The 18,094-nt window shown below is 41.6% G+C and overlaps 1 protein-coding gene across 1 annotated transcript in view; it reads right to left on the reverse strand.

Annotated features, from left to right (window-relative positions):
* The window catches only part of LOC108926252 (potassium/sodium hyperpolarization-activated cyclic nucleotide-gated channel 3-like), a 54,334-nt gene that overhangs the window by 24,505 nt on the left and 11,735 nt on the right, over window positions 1–18,094 (reverse strand). Inside the window, exons 2-3 of the mRNA XM_029253696.1 lie at window positions 9,392–9,815; window positions 587–748 (exon numbers count right to left, since the gene is read on the reverse strand). Coding sequence (XP_029109529.1) covers window positions 587–748; window positions 9,392–9,815 — 586 coding nt within the window. The remainder of the gene's footprint in view (window positions 1–586; window positions 749–9,391; window positions 9,816–18,094) is intronic.

Genomic DNA, 18,094 nt, shown 5'->3' on the forward strand with positions numbered 1-18,094 from the left:
TGGGCCTAAACAGCTAGTGCCCTGAATGTTCATTATCTGTCACTTCTTAATTCTGTACAAACCTTCACTTTCTTGAGTCATCTTCAGCTCCAGCAACAGAGTAAACACCAGCAGAATTAGAATCTTACCAGACTGCTACATTTCATTCAGATAATTCATATTGTTGTTAATTTGGGTGGCTCCAAATCCACTTACAGCGACAAGTTGGTATACTAAGTTACTTACAGTTATTTACCCATTTATACAGCTGGGTAATTTTTACTGGAGCTACTGAGGGTAAGCACCTTATTCAGGGGTAAATGGGATTCAAACCTGGACCAAAGTAATGCCTACTACCCCTATGCTACTTGCTCATCCAGAGTGCTGATGACTTAAAAGGCTGGTAATTAGTATTAAAAACACTTTTCCTTCGTAGTTAGATATATTCACTCATTTATTCATTCCTATACAGTATATATTTTAATCTGCGCAGAAAAGCAATTTCAGCTTGACATTGATTACAATAGATAAACATGGCTACAAAGACCTATTGTGCAAATAAAAAAAAAATACAAGATTAAAGATAGCAGAGATGCTAAACACTCACCACCATCTTGTTTTTGGAGACCCAGCAATCGGGGGGGAAGTCCTGCAGCATGGGCACCAGGAACTGCAGGCAGCCATCCCAGTGGCACAGCAGCAGCATCATGCCGATCAGGTTGACGATGCGCACCATGGCACTGGCCAGGTCGTAGGTCATGTGGAAGATCTGCGGGTGGTACAAGCGAAAGGCAACAATCGGCATGAAGGGGTTCGTCAAACCTGGGGTTTATACTGGTGCTGTTGGTCAACTCTGGGCTGCCCAGTGAACCAGGCAATTTTTTTTTTTTTTATGTTTATTTTTCTAGGCTGGAACATCTGTTCTCAAAAGCCACAATCACACACACACACACACACACACACACATTTTCAGAACCGCTTGTCCCATACGGGGTCACGGGGAACCGGAGCCTACCCGGCAACACAGGGCGTAAGGCCGGAGGGGGAGGGGACACACCCAGGACGGGACGCCAGTCCGTCGCAAGGCACCCCAAGCGAGACTCGAACCCCAGACCCACCGGACAGCAGGACCGTGGTCCAACCCACTGCGCCACCGCACCCCCTTAAGCCACAATCATTGTCATTCATATGTTAAATAAGCATTATCCTAAATGTATGTGTGACCTTACTGCAGGCCAGGGATTAACGACTCGAGCAATACCACATGACATACTAGTTTCCAATCTGCAATAGTTCTAATCATTTTATTGCTAGTGCATCATCTCACCTGGTGTTCTAGTTATAAACCAGGATCCTGTTAAATTGTTTATGTAACCAGCAGGACTGGGACTGCCAAACCCGATCGAGGCCCTGGAAACGTGTCTGTTATAAACGTAGAACGAAATGGGCGGTCTTAACCATACCATTTTACACTCCTGATCCTGGGGTACTAATACAGATTTGTACTTTACATAACCACTGGAACATTCAGCAGAATGTGTTATTTTCTCTAATTGAGCTCACTCTCAATTGTACCAATTACTGAATTTCCCCCAGGAATCAATAAAGTATCTATCTATCCATCTATCTTAGCACCAAGGTCAGCAATGTTTTAAAAAGAACAGAAAAATCTGCATGTGCACTGTTTCATCTGGCCATCAAGGATCATTATTGAGGATCCCTGGTCTAAGGGATATCAGCTGGGAATAACAATTCACATTTAGAGGGGAAAATGCCATAAGACACTCCAATGAACTAATGACAATATTCAAAATTAATAGATACAACCCTTTTATTCAACAGAAAGGACATGGAATGAATGTTTGCTTGACCTCCGTTAAGTGCACTCTTGGGATCTTCTTGGATGTTGGAGACAGTGTGGGTTTTAATGGCCTCTTTAATTTAAAGGCACTTAATCCCATTGTGGGCTGTGGTTCACACAGCTCCCTATGCCTACATTAATTCATTCAATTCAATTCAGTTCAACCCAATTTCTATAGAGGGCCTTTTCCAGCATGACTGCCTGAAAGAATTTAATATAAGAAACAGACTGGGGAAACTTAACTTTAGCAGAAGCCTTACAGACAATTTAGACAAATTTTGTCAAATACAACGTGAGTTTGGGAGGGGAAAAATAATAGGAGAGAAGCGAAAACTAGAATTTCTTAGATGGATCTAAGAAAAAACGTATCTCTAGGCATTTCTCTGGTTGACCAACCCTTACAGTTTTGGGAACTAATTTTTACACAATCACGCATGTAATGGAAAAGGGAGATTGTTAGTTTTACTTGCACCACATTTGGCGCTGTCTTCTACATGGAGGTAGATCGACACTGAACAGATCACCCATAGGCATGCAGCTCATCCAGTCCAGTGATATAATGCACAAAATACATTCACTGGTCAGACAAAATCCAGCCCAACTCTATGCTCACTGTTTCAAGAACGTCAGGAGTGTGCATGCGCATAACACGTGGGGTTAGGGAGTTCCAATGACAGGGACAAGAAATGGCATGGGGGCGTGTGCCACTTTTGATTTAGATCATCTGCTGGAATCACTCGCGGATGGAAAGTTCGCTTTCAGAACGGATTAGAGGAAGAGCCCAGATTCCTGGTTAGTTCTACTGAAATTTCCAGGCCATGCCCTTGGCGGACTTGCGCTCAAAGCGGTTGCCCTCCAGCACGCTCATGTCAACCAAAGAACAGCCCAGATGCCTGCTGCTTCCAGTTCCTCCTTTTACCCCCTGCTCTCCTTGCAGCTGCAACCTCTGCGCTGCACCTCATTTGCATCATAACACGTTTTATCTGCAAAGTACTGAAAGGATGCATTTCTGAGAACACAAGAAAGGGTTTTGACCATAGCTTTAGAAAGCCTGACTTCAAAACAGATGGTCAACATGTTTTTCTCATCATACCACAGCATTTTATTTCTTGCAGTGCACTGTAGTAATGAGCCAAGGATGAGTCAACAGAAGCACATGCGGTATTCTTCAGAGTGCTCTTTCACTAAAATAGAGTGTTTACTACTGACACTTTAATAACATTTATAGCGTACATTATGTCCCACACTAGCTGGAACGCAAACACTTCTGCCTTTCTAATTTAAGTTAATGAAGCTGTTTGCACAGCACTGTAAGTGAACTAGAAGTTATAAGACTTCTACTAATGTAGGAGCAGATCTCCTGCTGCAGGTACAAGCCCTGTGGATTACACATCTCGAATGCCTAGAATGGTTGCCATAATAATGGGCTGCAGCAACTACCATCTAACATCAGCATTGAACTAATCAGCAAACTAGAATTATTTTATAATATTATTTCATCTCTTTAAATCACAGACTGCATGTGAGTGAGTCCTGAGCCTTCACTTTACAAAGCTTCTGACATTAGTATATTCTGGCTTAATTTATGATAACAGATCTCTTCATCAGACTTTCTCCTTTATTTACACTTTCTGCTTCATTCACATAATTAGCAGCATTAGGCAGGGAACAGACTGTCCTGGTTTCCAAAAACGTTTCAGAAAATTGTGTGAATCTGTACAGATGATGATGAATATAAAATCATGTCTGCAGTGGAAGAATTTAAAATATGCAACGAATCGAATCTAAATGCCGAGACGCAGGAGACAACGCCGATAGTGATCACATATATACCTCAAGAAGGTGGGTGCAGTCCTATTTTTAAAGCGTACAGCATTCAAAACAACATTAAAAGGCTGGCATTAGAGAATCAAACAGGAACAACAAGCAGACAACCTTATATTAATACCTATGTTGGACAACCCCTGTTTCTCTGCGTCTCACACACACAATTTGAATTGTACAATGCAGTACATTAGGCCTGACTGATTGCTACCCACTCTTTATAGAAAGGCATTATAAGCATACTGGCATCTGTACCTGGGTAAATAGACATGTTTGATTGATGAGGAGGGGGTGCGGTGGCGCAGTGGGTTGGGCCGCAGTCCTGCTCTCCGGTGGGTCTGGGGTTCAAGTCCCGCTTGGGGTGCCTTGCGGCGGACTGGCGTCCCGTCCTGGGTGTGTCCCCTTCCCCCTCTGGCCTTATGCCCTGTGTTGCCGGGTAGGCTCCGGTTCCCCGTGACCCCGTAAGGGACAAGCGGTTCTGAAAATGTGTGTGTGTGTGTGTGTGTGTGATTGATGAGGGCAATGTGCTCCTCCTCAGAGGTTCCACAAATTTGCAGTCCTACTAAGTTTGCATTATTTCCTGTAAAACAAATATTTTTAAGTTAAATGATGACTTGGAGTTCTCATCTTTTGAAGTGGAACATGTGGTGTATATTTATATGTGTGTATTTAAATACATCTGCCAAGTCATCCTATGGGCAGACATGGTGCCTTGAAAAAGGCTGAAAACATGCAGTATGGTATATAAATATATGGAATACCTGAAATTTTTTCCTATGTTTACTAGTACAACTTTTAACAGCAGTGGTCCCATTGAAGAAATTTTCCTGTTTAACTTACATGACTTATTTTGCAAAACATTCACAAGTCAAGCTTTGGTCATTTCTGCAACCATGGTACGCAGTGTATATGAAGAGTCCGTATGCCTAATGTTTAGTGTCTTTCTTGTCCACTTTGACTTGTGCTCATGTAATCTTGGAAGCTAAGAGATGCACTCTTGGAAGTTCCTTTAACAATGATATCATTAAAGTTATCTCCAGTAATATTTGCGCTGTCATATGCCCTAGGGCCCTTACTGTGGTTAGCACTCAAGTAAGCATCCCTTCAGAAAATGTTTCCAACTACCGAGGATTCCTCAAATGTTATTGGTTGTCGTGATGCTGCCTGTGACACAGACTGAGTTTTAGGACCAGGGTAATTACCTAAGGGTTCTCTCTCAATCAGCCATATACTCAGTGTGTCCGGCGGTAAAGGGTTACATCACATTGATTTTTTTCCAGCGAAGGTACAATATATAATGTATAAACATTTAATACATTAAAAATTATATGAAATAAAATGCCTCCACAGCACCACGTACTCTAACTTGTGTATCAAACACTATTTTAACACCTCGCTTTGTGTGTGTGTGTGGGACGCAGTGATTTCTATTCAATAAATAGTGTGTGCATGGGCAGCTTGTGGGACATATATCTTTACGGTCACACTCCAGATCTTTACACACCCCATCCTGCGCTGCTCCATCCAGTTAACATGATACGCTGCACAGTACTCCACTTGAAACTTCCCCCCCCCACATTTCATGTCCAACTGTGACTGTGTTTGTAAGCTCGAAAATCTCTTCCCATGTTGTACAAAAGTGGAACTCAGCTGGCTGTGAATGGCCTCAATTCCAGTTACGTAAAGAAGGCACCTCAGCCTACCATGGCTCTGCACATTGCTATAATGCCACAAGACGGACAGGGAGCAACAGTTCTGTTTGCACCAGTGGGAGATGTGGAAGGCCAGTCTTTGCACCCTGCACAGAATTACTACTGCATGTAGACAAAAATGGTGGCATGTTCTGAGAAATGGCTCTTTGTTTGTTCCGTTTTGTTCCGCCTTAAAACTTTCATCAAAAAACATGATGGCTATATATATTACCCTTCATTCACTATTTTCAACTCTTTGTCGTTGTTAGGGTTGTGGTGGTCTGGAGCCTATCCCAGAATCACTGGGTACCAAGCTAGAAGGGATACACCCTAGACAGAATGCCTGTCCATTGCAAGGTAGCCACACATGCTAATGCACTCACACACCATGGGCAATTTAGCGTTAAATTCACCTGAAATACATGTCTTTGCACTGTGGGAGGAAACCAGAGCACAAGGAGGAATCCCACAAAGAGACATGGAAACTCAACACACATTGAGCTGGATTCAAAACTATGCACAAACTGCCCAGATGTTATGAGGCAGCAGCACTACCTACTGCACCGCTATGTCGCTCTTACATTAGCACAACTGCAGAAATTTGAATGGCTTCCATACATCAGTCAGGCAACAGGGAGGGCTTCGGAACAATTTAAGAGAGACACACGGTAAAATCAGGTGTGCACGAAGCCAAGAGTAACCTACACTGGGAAATTCCTTCCATTCATACTTCTCAGAACTTTGCAAGGGAGATGTAAAGCCATTCCAAGAGTGATCTGCAGGCGGCGCAATGTGCTTTAATGCATTTCGGTGAACCTGGAGAGCTTTTTTTTTTCCAAAGCCATTATATGATGGAAGACGGCTAAAGTGTGCATGTGCATCGGATTACATATTTTCATTTAAAAGTCTTCTAAGATACCCAGCGGTGGATATTAATATCACACAAAGCGCATTTCCACCCTTGAGGAGCTGTCACCGATGGTGGCATGCTTTATTGTGCATTCAATAATACCCCATGAAGCCTTTTCTTCTTCCTCATTCTTATCTGTGAAAGAGCAGTCCTTGGCCCGTGTGTCTGCCAGCCGAGAGGGGCCTGATTAGCTGATTTGCATTATTTATTTATTTATTTATCACCAATGATTCATTTAGCGGAAATGAAAGGGAGCTTTCTGTGGCACCGGCGCTGCTGGCCAGGCCGTTGAGTGGAGATGTCTTATCGTCCCATCCTGAGGTTTCTTTTCCCCTGCTTCTTCTCCCACTCCACTCCAGTCTAGCCCGGTGCAAACCACTGTTGTGTGGGCTCGAAAGCCATACAGCTCCACATGCTGGCATGGACCCCTCACACCCTGGGAGAACTAAGGAGAGACACCAGGCAAAGCGTACAGACATGGGTTGCTTAACGATAGGGATACGTTCTGAGAAATGTGTCGTTAGGTGATTTTGTCGTAGTGCAAACATCACAGTGTACTTATGCAAACCTAGATGGTATAGCCTTGATCATAGAGTGTACTTGTACAAACCTAAATGGTATAGCCTCAATCACAGAGTGTACTTATACAAACCTAAATGGTATAGCCTCAATCACAGAGTGTACTTATACAAACCTAAATGGTATAGCCTCAATCACAGAGTGTACTTATACAAACCTAAATGGTATAGCCTCAATCACAGAGTGTATGTATACAAACCTAGATGGTATAGCCCGATCATAGAGTGTACTTATACAAACCTAAATGGTATAGCCTCAATCACAGAGTGTATGTATACAAACCTAGATGGTATAGCCCGATCACAGAGTGTACTTATACAAACCTAGATGATATAACCTCGATTACAGAGTGTTCTTATACAAATCTAGATGGTACAGCCATACAAACCTAGATGGTATAGCCTCGATCTAGCCAAGAGGCACAGTAAATATAAGATTTATGACGCTGTTGCCGGCGTAAAACAGCATAACGGTTTACAGTACACTTTTTCTTATAAATAGATAGAGTACACTGTAAAATAAGGACAAAAAGTACACTATAGTAAATCCAGTAACATAGGTGTTTATCATCATTATCAAGTATTATGGACTGTACACAATTGTACGTGCTATACTTTTATACGACTGGCAGCGCAGCAGCTTTGTTTACGCCAGCAGCACCACCAAGAACACGTGAGTAACATGTTGAGCTTCGACATCATGACGGCTATAACGTCACTAGACGAGAAGAATTTTTCTGCTCCATAACAACATTATGGAACCACCGTCGTACGTATATGCAATCAGTTGTGAAACGAAACGTCGTTAAGTGGTGCATCACTGTACTTAGGCAAGTCACTCTGGAGATGAACACCAACCATGTTGCTTGTTCTCTCTCTCTCTGACTGAATTTAACCCCACATCAGTAAAAATACTTGGGCCTTTGACTTTCAAATTAAGTTTCAAATGTTATATTCACCTGGCACAGAGGTGATGAATATGTCCTTGTGTAGTGTTTCACTTATGGACTCGTGGAAAAGACATGATTCCACGCTCCAGCAAGTCAGCAAAGGTCTTCAAGTGTCACGACACACCAACGTGAGTATCGCGCTGTGGTGCTCTCCACAGGAAGTCAATAATGAACTTGCAGCAAGGCCACAAGGTCATTTCGGTGCCTGCAGAAAGTCGCTCGAGGACCTTTGACGAGGGACTCATTTTACTGTCCAAACAAAACAACAACTCCTACAAGAAACTCCCACTAGAATGAGTGTCACAGACACAGCGCTTCCAGTCTGGCAGTCACATCCCTGGTGTTGTTCAGCTTTGCCTGGCAATCACAGAAACTCACACTTTTTCCAAGTGTTACCTGCAACCCCGATACTCTGTTTGTCCACTGTATTGCTGCGCCAACACAACGGGCAAGTCCCTCTAGAAGCGATGGTGTAAAACAAGGATGACTTTGCTCATTTTCGTGTCATTAACAAAGCACTCTTCATGCCGGAAGCAGGAGGTGGGGAAAAAATGTACATAACAGAATTTTTACAGAGCAGTCTATTTCACTAAGCACTAAAAGAAGAGGTCATCTGACAGCAAGTAGGCATTTCAAGTGCATTTGGAGAAAATTATCATGCAATGCTGCTCACTCTAACCCATGCTTCACTCCACACTCTGGCAAAGAGGCAACATGCCCCACATTCACTTCGTAGAATTGCTTAATGCTAAAAGGCAGAGGATGTCCGCTGGGTTTAGGTGGGAGATCCCAATCCGGGCGATTAAAGGTGGCTGTGTTGGCAGCTGCTGGAGTGCACTGCTCTTTGTACCACTGCCTTTCAGCCTGCCGTCGGTGAAAGTTACATTCAGCCACCGTTCCCTGAGGTTGACTGATGGGAGCATCATGCTATGGCAGGGTGACATTTTCCACAGCAAAGCATGCTGGGAGATATGCTAATTTTAGAATATCTGGCAATGTGCACAAAAGATGGTTGCCCATTTTAATAGGAACAGTTTTGTATTTACTGAAATTTTTCAGACAAATTTAGGTTTAATTTGATAAGCATAAAATGACTGTCAAGGAAAGAATATTTTAATGAGATTTGCATATTTAGCTCATGCTTTTCTCCACACGATTAACGTTAGAGTGACTTCCCACATTAAGCAACCAGCAATATTTACCTATTTATGCAGCTGACCAATTTTTACTGGAGCAGCTTGGGGTAGGTACCTTACTCCAAGGTAATATAGCAGTGTGCGAGACTCAAATCTGTAATCTTCGGATCCAAATACAGCAGCACCATCCGCTATTGCTACCAGCTGACCTCCTTAACAAGACTGAGACACAAAAACCTAAAGAACAACAAATCAAAAATACATGTTGCAACACCATGAATGTACCCCACACTTCCTCAGCATTCATGCTTTATCTTCTCAGAAACACACTTATGATTTTCACAGTTGTGTACCCAAAAGGTGTAGGTGCTGAAAATGAAACAGTGGATGGGGACTTGAAAGGATTGCTTTTATGCACCAAACAAATGACTCAGCTGAAGCTAAGCCTCACTCTAGCCCTACCTCCTCCCACTGATGGATGTAGCGGATGAGCCTGGACAGCCGCAGCAGACGCAGAAGACTGAGGATCTTAGTGAAGCGGACGATCCTCAGGGCACGAGCCGTCTTGTAGAAGTCCGAGTCGATGCGTGTCTCTACAATGAGGAAAATGTAGTCCACAGGGATGGAGGAGATGAAGTCCACCACAAACCAGCTCCGCAGGTACTTGACCTTGATCTGTTGTGGGTCTAAGATGATCTCAGTGTTGTCCTCCTTCACGATGCCCGTGCGAAAGTTGAGTACCAGGTCCACGAGGAAGAAGGTATCTGACACAACATTGAAGACGATCCAGGGTGGCGTGTGTTCATCCTTGAAGAAGGTGATGCCCACGGGGATGATGATCAGATTGCCCACCATCAGCAGCAGCATGGTCAGGTCCCAGTAGAATCTAAAAAGGGATCATCAACCATGGCTGATGAAGATGTTGTAGACAATGAGAGGTTTGAGGACTACTGTAGGTAAACAATAACATTTAAACTAGAGAAAGGAAGTGTATTTTCTCGTTACAGCCAACTAAAATAGGGTATTACTAAAAATGTTTTTAAAGACTGAAGATGTACAGACACAATGCTGACATAGTCTATAGAAATAGCTAACTGTTTCTCTGCTTTTCTGAAGGCAGCAATTTTATATACAACAAAACAGGTCAAGGCCTTCTAGAAGCTTCTAGGATCGCTATGCTGCCACCAAGCTCAGTGCTTAGGTCTGAGCCTTAAAAGCTGCTACACGAGGGACCCACAATCTTTGAAGTATCTAAGCACCTGTGGGGTGGCTGAGTAAAAATATTGGTACTTAACTGAGCTGCTGAACCCTTCAACACATTTAGCGGACAAATAAAAAAAAAAAAAAAAAAAAAAAAAACTTTCATGTCTTCAATAACCAGCGGGATGTTATCCCTTAAGTCTCACCATCCAACACCATATGCGCCTGTTCATTTAATCCTTTTCACTTCGTAGCTCCAGATTATCTCCTTGCAGTGCAGACATCCATATCTAGGACAACTTACATAGCTTACAGTTCTACTCACCACCCATTTATAGCTTATTGAAGATATGAAGATACTGAAGATGTGAGGTAAATGGGTTCAACAATGATTTATTATTTAGATTATCATTACTGGTTTGCATTGCTCATTATGGACATTTATCTGAAGGAAGTTACAATTCAACTCAAAGTGTCCTTGCTTTACTGGAGTGAAATACTATATTTAGGTGTACTACAGGTAGCACATAGTTGATTCAAACCCACTCGATCTTTAAAATTATATATACTTGTCTAACCACTTGGCCACCTGTTGCAACATACACATCATTATAACCATCATTACTATTCGTAAATTGGATGGATGAATGAATGGATTGTTCATCATCAGAGAATCTTACATGGTCAAAACACAAGAACTAAGACCAGGAGAGAACTACTTTAAATCAGCTAGTCATGCATAAATATAACGTATTGTAATGACCCGCATTACCGTAAGTTTGACTGGGAAACGAGCCTATTGTAAATAGTTGCATTATGGGTAAAATGAGTAAAGTGTGCAACCACTGGGGGGGACTTGCGGGCAAAATAAAGGGGTGTCCGTGTTTCTCAGTAGAAAAAAAAAAAGCCTGGGGGCACTAAGCAGGATGGGAAGGCTGACTTGAGGTGCAGATCCTTAAGATAAGGGGGTCCTCAGAATGAGAATATTATTTGCTTGTGGGCTGGTGTTTCAATAAAAAATTCAGAATAAACGCTGTCTGTGCGTCCTTCTTCGCCCCATTGAAACGCAAAGCGTCATGCGCCACAATATCAATAAGGCCTCTAGCACACCAAAGGTCATGTGCAACAAACCCGGATTGCAGCGTAACTGTATAATGAACATACTGGTATTTCAGTAGCCTTGGATTTAGACACAGAGAAAGCAGGAAAGCTTACTAAGTGTAATTGGAAATTAGAAAAGCACAAGGGCATCCATGCTTGAGATTCCAGTGTCGCTATATTTAGTAAGACGTGTTTGACTATGTTCAGCAGGGATTAAAACCTTTAAGGAGCACAAAACCAGAAAACAAGTACAATTGTAATTATGTCTTCAATATAGCTTTCGTGCACTATGTTGTCAAGAAAAATACTAATCTGCTTCGAACCAAACCACACCTCAGTGAACGCATTTAGGAAAACACTGCTGATTGTCTTCTCAGTTATACCTGACAGTCACTGCTGTCCTAACATGACTGCATTCCACCAAGTTACTTCAGCTCCAGCGGCTTGATGTGAAGCTACACATTTAAACCGGGTTGTTCCAGACAAACAGAGGTGCTCTGAGGTGAGACAACGAGTTCTCAGAAATCAACCTGCTACTAATGGGGAGACGAGAAGGTTTAGAGGTAGATGCAACAGCAATTCTCCTTCAGTGGCCAGCTGAGCAGCTATCAGCATCCCTGAGTGGGAGCGCAGCATCTGTCACAATGCGAGGGCACTGACAGCGGCCAGCCCTCAGACAACACACCTGTGTCCGTGAACTTGTCTCTGCACAGCAGAGTATATCTGTGAGCCTTAGCTTATGCCCAGCGATGTGTTAGAGCTGCCCCTTCTGAACTCAGCAGCTGAAGGTTTGAATCCCACATCCTGCTGCAGTACCCTTGAGTAAAACTCTTACTTTGAAATGCTCACGTAAATAAACTGCCCATCTATGTAAATTGACTAATTGTTATAAGTTGCTTTAGAGAAAAGCACTGGATAAATATAATTGTGTATTTTATGCTGGCAATAAGGCAGAACTATGGAGAAGAGTAGGGCTAAATTTGATGGATGGCTCCCTGGTGCCAGTTCTACCGAGCAAAGACGACCAGCTGTCTGTTATTAAGTGGACTGTTAGGACTTTTATGTGAGGGAGCGGGTCCCAAGACAATGGCAGAGAAGGCTAGAAAGACCAGTCAGGAGAAAATATCCCCCTGATGACCATAATTTTAATTTGGTTATAGCCGTTTTGCTTGTCTCTAGCTTACACTGATAGAATGATTTTCTTGAGCTAAGAATTTTTCCCTCCCTGGCGATATCCATTCCTGTCTTGTGTGACAATAAATACATCTTTATGATTTGCAATTTCTTCTTTTTATTCTCCACATTAAACACTCATCACTACAATAATTTACTGTTCGTCCATAGTAAAAGGACTTTTGTTTACTTTGAGCTGTACCTTGCTCTTGGGAATAAACTGTCTGCCAAATAAGATTTTTGTGTTTGTTTTGAAAAGGTCTGTGTTGCTAATTTCTGTTCCCTTTTTCTTTAAAGAAAGCTTGGTTTTGTCCAGCACCTCTGCACCACCCATGTGGCCACGGTATTTTGAGTGCATGAGTCTGCAAGAGTTTGAGCCTGTGCATTAATGAATGAGCGCATTTGCATTCTCCCTTAACAGCCTGGACGTTACGTCCCAGCGGACATTGTCTCGTCTTAACACAACAGGATCCATTTACCGTGTTTGTTATGCATAGGAAGGGTGACATGAGGGGGGGGGGTAAAAAAAAAAAAACCACATTCTATAAATACCTAACAAGGGAATGCAGGCCAGAAAGCTGGAGCAGAAGAAAACTCAAATCTCTAGGTGTCCTCTCCCACACTAACCCAGTCCCATGTGTTCTAAAAACTCCACTTCACTCACACAAACCAACGGGCCATCCTCGTTTTCATGTTTCGGCAGGTGCAGTCCCGGCGGGCTGCGACTGAGAAGCAAAGCACTGCCTTCCTCTCACACTTCAGCAATTCCCATGCTGTCAACGATGTGCTTTGATAATTGGAGTCTTGATTTGATTTCTCTCTGCAATACACTCCAGCAGATATACTGTGCAAACCAATGCTTTTCAGTCTGGTACAAGGAGAGGCTTTGAAACTCCATTTCCACAAACCAAACAGTATGTCGTGGTTGTTTTTTAAAATGTTATTTTGTTACCACAGATTTTTTACTCTTTTTTTTCAAATGGTAGCAATAGGATATGGGCTTTTTATTATATGTCTTTGTTTGGGTAACATTAAGTATGCTGTCAGAAGCACCCGGTGTTTCCTCCTGCTCTCTGACATTATGAAAGGGATGAAATTACTTCCAAGGCTGTTGAATTTTGGAAAACACGCCACACGCTGCATACAGTGATCTTTTCTGTGCGTGCGCCATTGTCAGCCCATCACAAGGAGTTAGTAGTGTGAATCACACTCTGAAATTGCAAAACACAAATACGGATGAAGGAATGCCATAAAAGTAATAATCAAACCCATCTATGTCACGCAATAAATTACTGTATCCATTCTGGAGTCAAATTTTATTGGTGCTTAGGAAACCCACATATCCAGATACACTCATTGCTCAGATGCCCTGAAATACATTATTGATTAGTGAAGCTGGTTCTAACTCTACTTTTACAGCTAAAAGGCTGTCAGGTTTTAATCAAAAAAAGTCAATCTCACTGGCGAACCACAGGACCGGCTGGCCACAAACTTAAAGGAAGAAAGATGAAATATCACTGCTAATACCCAAACACCACCCAACACCCAAACAACAATACAGAATCTCAGTTTAAAGAAAAATAAAATGCTGCATGAACATGCAGAAATTAATGAAACGGATAAACAAGAAGCAGAAGGTCTGCATTTAGACAGATGGACTACATTCTGATCAGAATTCGCAGGCTATGAGTAAATGCCGTTTAAGCTCCCGCTGTGATTTGGAAGTGGTCAAGAGATTAATTTTCCCTTGATACTGTTCAGTACACACACAAATTAGCAGTGTCTCACCGAAAGCGCTACAAGGATATAGTTACTGGGAAAAATAATTAAAAAAAACATAATACACCGTACCAAAAAAAAAAAAATTTCCTAATTAAGAAAAAAAAATTCAAAAATGACAAATTTCTAATATTCTTACTATCTGTGTCACATTTCATAATCATTTCTTATTAAAAGTGTGCATACACAAAGGTCATAGAGGTTGTTTAATTCAACAGAGCTTGAGCTATTTTTATGCGTTGAAAATCACAGTATAGTTACCCTTCATGGTCTGCCAGGTATGTTGTGCAGATTTTAAAGTTGGTAGGTCTTACATCACTCATAGTCCTCAGCATCAAAGTCAGAGCACATGGCGAGATATCTCAGGCCATGATTGGGGATTAGCTGGACCTGTGAAGACCTTGCGTATACCTCAGAGCTGGGCTTTGCATCAGTGAGAAGAACTTGAATGAAAATGCCTGGGAGAAAGAACCCAGGTCTCCACCAAAAAACACAAAATGAAGTGACTAGAAAAGAGGAGGAGACTAATTCTATTTGTGTTGACATTCATTCAAACTAAGTGCCCCAGGAGCCCTGCATTGCCCCAATACTGCATCTTCAGGAACACAGATCACTTTAATGTGACATATCTGAATGTATCTTTGCTGGGCACCACTATCCTGTCCAATGTATACTTTGACAGGCATCTAAACTCCTCTCTAAACAACCCTTCCTAATACTCAAACTATTTACATTGGATCTATTCAATTAGCTAACACCTTCCAAAGCGATTTACAATGTTAAGGTACTTACAGTTATTTACCCATTTAAACCTGGGTCATTTTTACTAGAGTAATTCAGGCTAAGTACCTTGCTCAAAGGTACTACAGCTGGAGGTGGGAATCAAACTTGCAACCATCAGGTCCAAAGGCAGCAGTTGTAACCATTACTAGCTGTCCCATATTTATTAATAAGAAAGGTGAAAAACGAACTTAATGGCATGCAATATACATATGATAGATATGATTAAATAAATAGGTTGACACGAATACTGTACTTTTCTCATAATATACCCTTACAAGCGTTGAACTGAATTAGCAAAATACACCTAAGCTTCTGAGAAAGGTCACATCTGATCGATTATTCTGGAACGGAGTTTGCAAAGCACTGCAGAATAACTTTAAACATCAAAACTTATAAATTATGATTCAACATGTTAAACACAAGTAAACATTACATGACGACAATGCTTCCCGGGTGTAAAAGAGAGCAATAAAGAAAACTGGCAAATTACACCACGAAAGAAACCGTGTTAATTGTGTTCGCAAAAGCCGACGATGAAAACGAACTTTGTTCCAAAACTTGCGATAATTGAGAAATCTCAGTAATGTCGACATTACGACACAAAATGAATTAACTAGCAGAGGGCAATTAAACAGAAACAAGAATGAGTGAAATTTTAACAAGACAGAATAACCACAGTGAAATTAAGGTTATAGCTGCAGGGGAGACAACGTTTCTTCGGCCTCAGGGAGACTGAATGGAGTCTTTTCAAATGAATCCAAAGGTTGGAGGGAAAAATGAAGAAGTCCTTAATCCATCTGCAAGTCACATGACAGGATATACAAAGAGCCCATTTCCTGTGTCTTTAACTGTTGTCAAGTTAATGGTGAATCTCCACTTTGCCGGTAACAAACATTGTAAAAGAGAGCCCCATTCAGTTACAAGAATAAATCTGTTTTCAATGGTGCACTATAAAATCTGGAAAATTTATTTTGGTTGGGATTGTACAACATTATTTTTTGATGTTCATGAAGTAAAGCATTTTGTATAAACCCTTATTTGGTTGTAAATAATGGGTTACTCGCTGCCAAACAACACGGAATCGAATTTTAGGTTTTGATAAAGATAATCCGCTCCATGCGGAGGAAAAATAGAAAAGGCGTCCGGTTGTTAAACAATTGAAATGCTTAGTTGTTAGAGTTTTCCTTTGTGCGTCACAATCGGGTGTGCAATTGAGTTGTCAAATAAAATAGCTACTCGAAATATAGTTGTTATGGATCCTAAGCAAATTTGCATTTATTTTCTAGTAGCTCCAGGGCATACAATTAAAGCTGGCATATGTCCAAGTGAGCTAACTGAAGGACGTTTTGTAAAATATCGAAACTACAAAAATACCTCTCATTAAGAGGTAATGTTTGCGTTCAGATCTGATGGTCCTGGGAGGAGCTCGCTGATGCAGTACAGCTGATAACATCTGTAATGCTATCAGTGGCCTGTAGACATGATGTGACCAATAAGGGCTATTGAACATGGATTAAAACTGGGAAGGGAAATGGTTACTGAAAATAGCTCCTTAATTTAACGTAAACCTTTGGTATCCAAGGCCACATTGACAAGTAAAGGCTGCTTGGACAAAACAGGGTCCATAGAGTCACAAGTGCCTCTGAGGAAAGGACCCGCTTTCTTTCATCACAGGAAGCACATTGGCAAGTAATTATATGGTTCTGTAAAAACGTGATTGGCCTATTCTATCAGTGTCCTCAACCACCCTTTAACACTCCTACTAAGGTGCCCTTGAGAACAGCAGCTGACCTGAATGGCCTCAGTACACATTCAGCTACCAGAAAGGGTAACTGTCAATGTTTTTTTATTATTTGTGTAGCTTTGGATTAGGCTGTCTGCAAAGCAAATGAATGTTAACTAATAAAGGGAGGGGACATGCTTAAAACCCATTCAACCAGTATCAGCTTAAGGCGCACACACACACAAAAAAAAAAAAAAAAAAAAAAAAAAAAAAACCATTTCCCACCAAATTACTTCCTTTGCTTTGATGTGAATGGTAGCTCAAATCAAAGCTGGCAGTCAGTCTGCATTTGCTTTCAGCCAATCCAATTTTCCACCATGTGGGTGTAAATATCCTCTCACGCATTGCATGCGATCGGTAACAATAAAAATATTTGGCATCCTAATTGCTTGTGCATTGGTGTGCAATGACCAGGTGTCAGCTGACTCGAGCTCAAAAATGCCGCAATGTACAACTTATGAAGTGAGAAGCAAGATGATATGAGATACAGTATTTATTGTTGAATATTCTTTATGTTTAATACAGTGTTTTGGAAAAGTCATAATATCCTGCCTATGCATTTCTTAGCAAACTATCAATATGATAAGTGCTATTGAGTCAAAGTCAAGTCTTAGCTCACATGGTTTTCATGATCGGGGAGGGTACAGAAGTGGTTTACCATTGTCTTGTTCCATTGATGTTCCACTTTGGGCTGTGGGAGGAAACGAACGCAAAACACAAAGAAAATATGCTAGCCCCACACAAACAAAGCCAAATTCAACAGGCCAGCACCAGTAAGAACTACTGCACCACAATGTCACTACAGCACTCTTCTATTGTCTAAATTCTAGCTTTTTCATACATTCATACTTAGTATTCACATTCAGTACACAAAAATTCAGAGAAATATGCAATTCTTCTGCTTACTATCAAACGCTCTCATTATTTAGCAAGAATTATCTTTGTTAAGTGAGTTCTTATCTTGACACTAGGATTTCTGTACATCTCCATTTGGTTCAGAAGTGCAACACAATTCAGGGACAAGACCACCAGCAGTTTTAATCAGCTCTTTATCATCCTTCACCACTCAACATGTGAACTCGCACTTGTCCTCATGCCACATTCTGAGAGCATCATAGCCCTGATTGGGATTTTTCTTCTGTATCTGTAGCTAGAAGCCCCATATCAACTATCCTCCAGCCATGGGACTGAGTGGCAAGTGAGAAACTCAGTTAGGTTAACTTCTAGGTTCACTGACCCAATGTACCAGTAACCGTACATTTGGACCACACCCCCTTGCCCTGCCTTCCATGGGCTGCCCTCTTACCCATTACTAAAGGCTGGCACCACCAAGCACAGAGGTGTGA

This window comes from Scleropages formosus, chromosome 7, assembly GCF_900964775.1.
Source record: "Scleropages formosus chromosome 7, fSclFor1.1, whole genome shotgun sequence".
NCBI lineage: Eukaryota > Metazoa > Chordata > Actinopteri > Osteoglossiformes > Osteoglossidae > Scleropages > Scleropages formosus.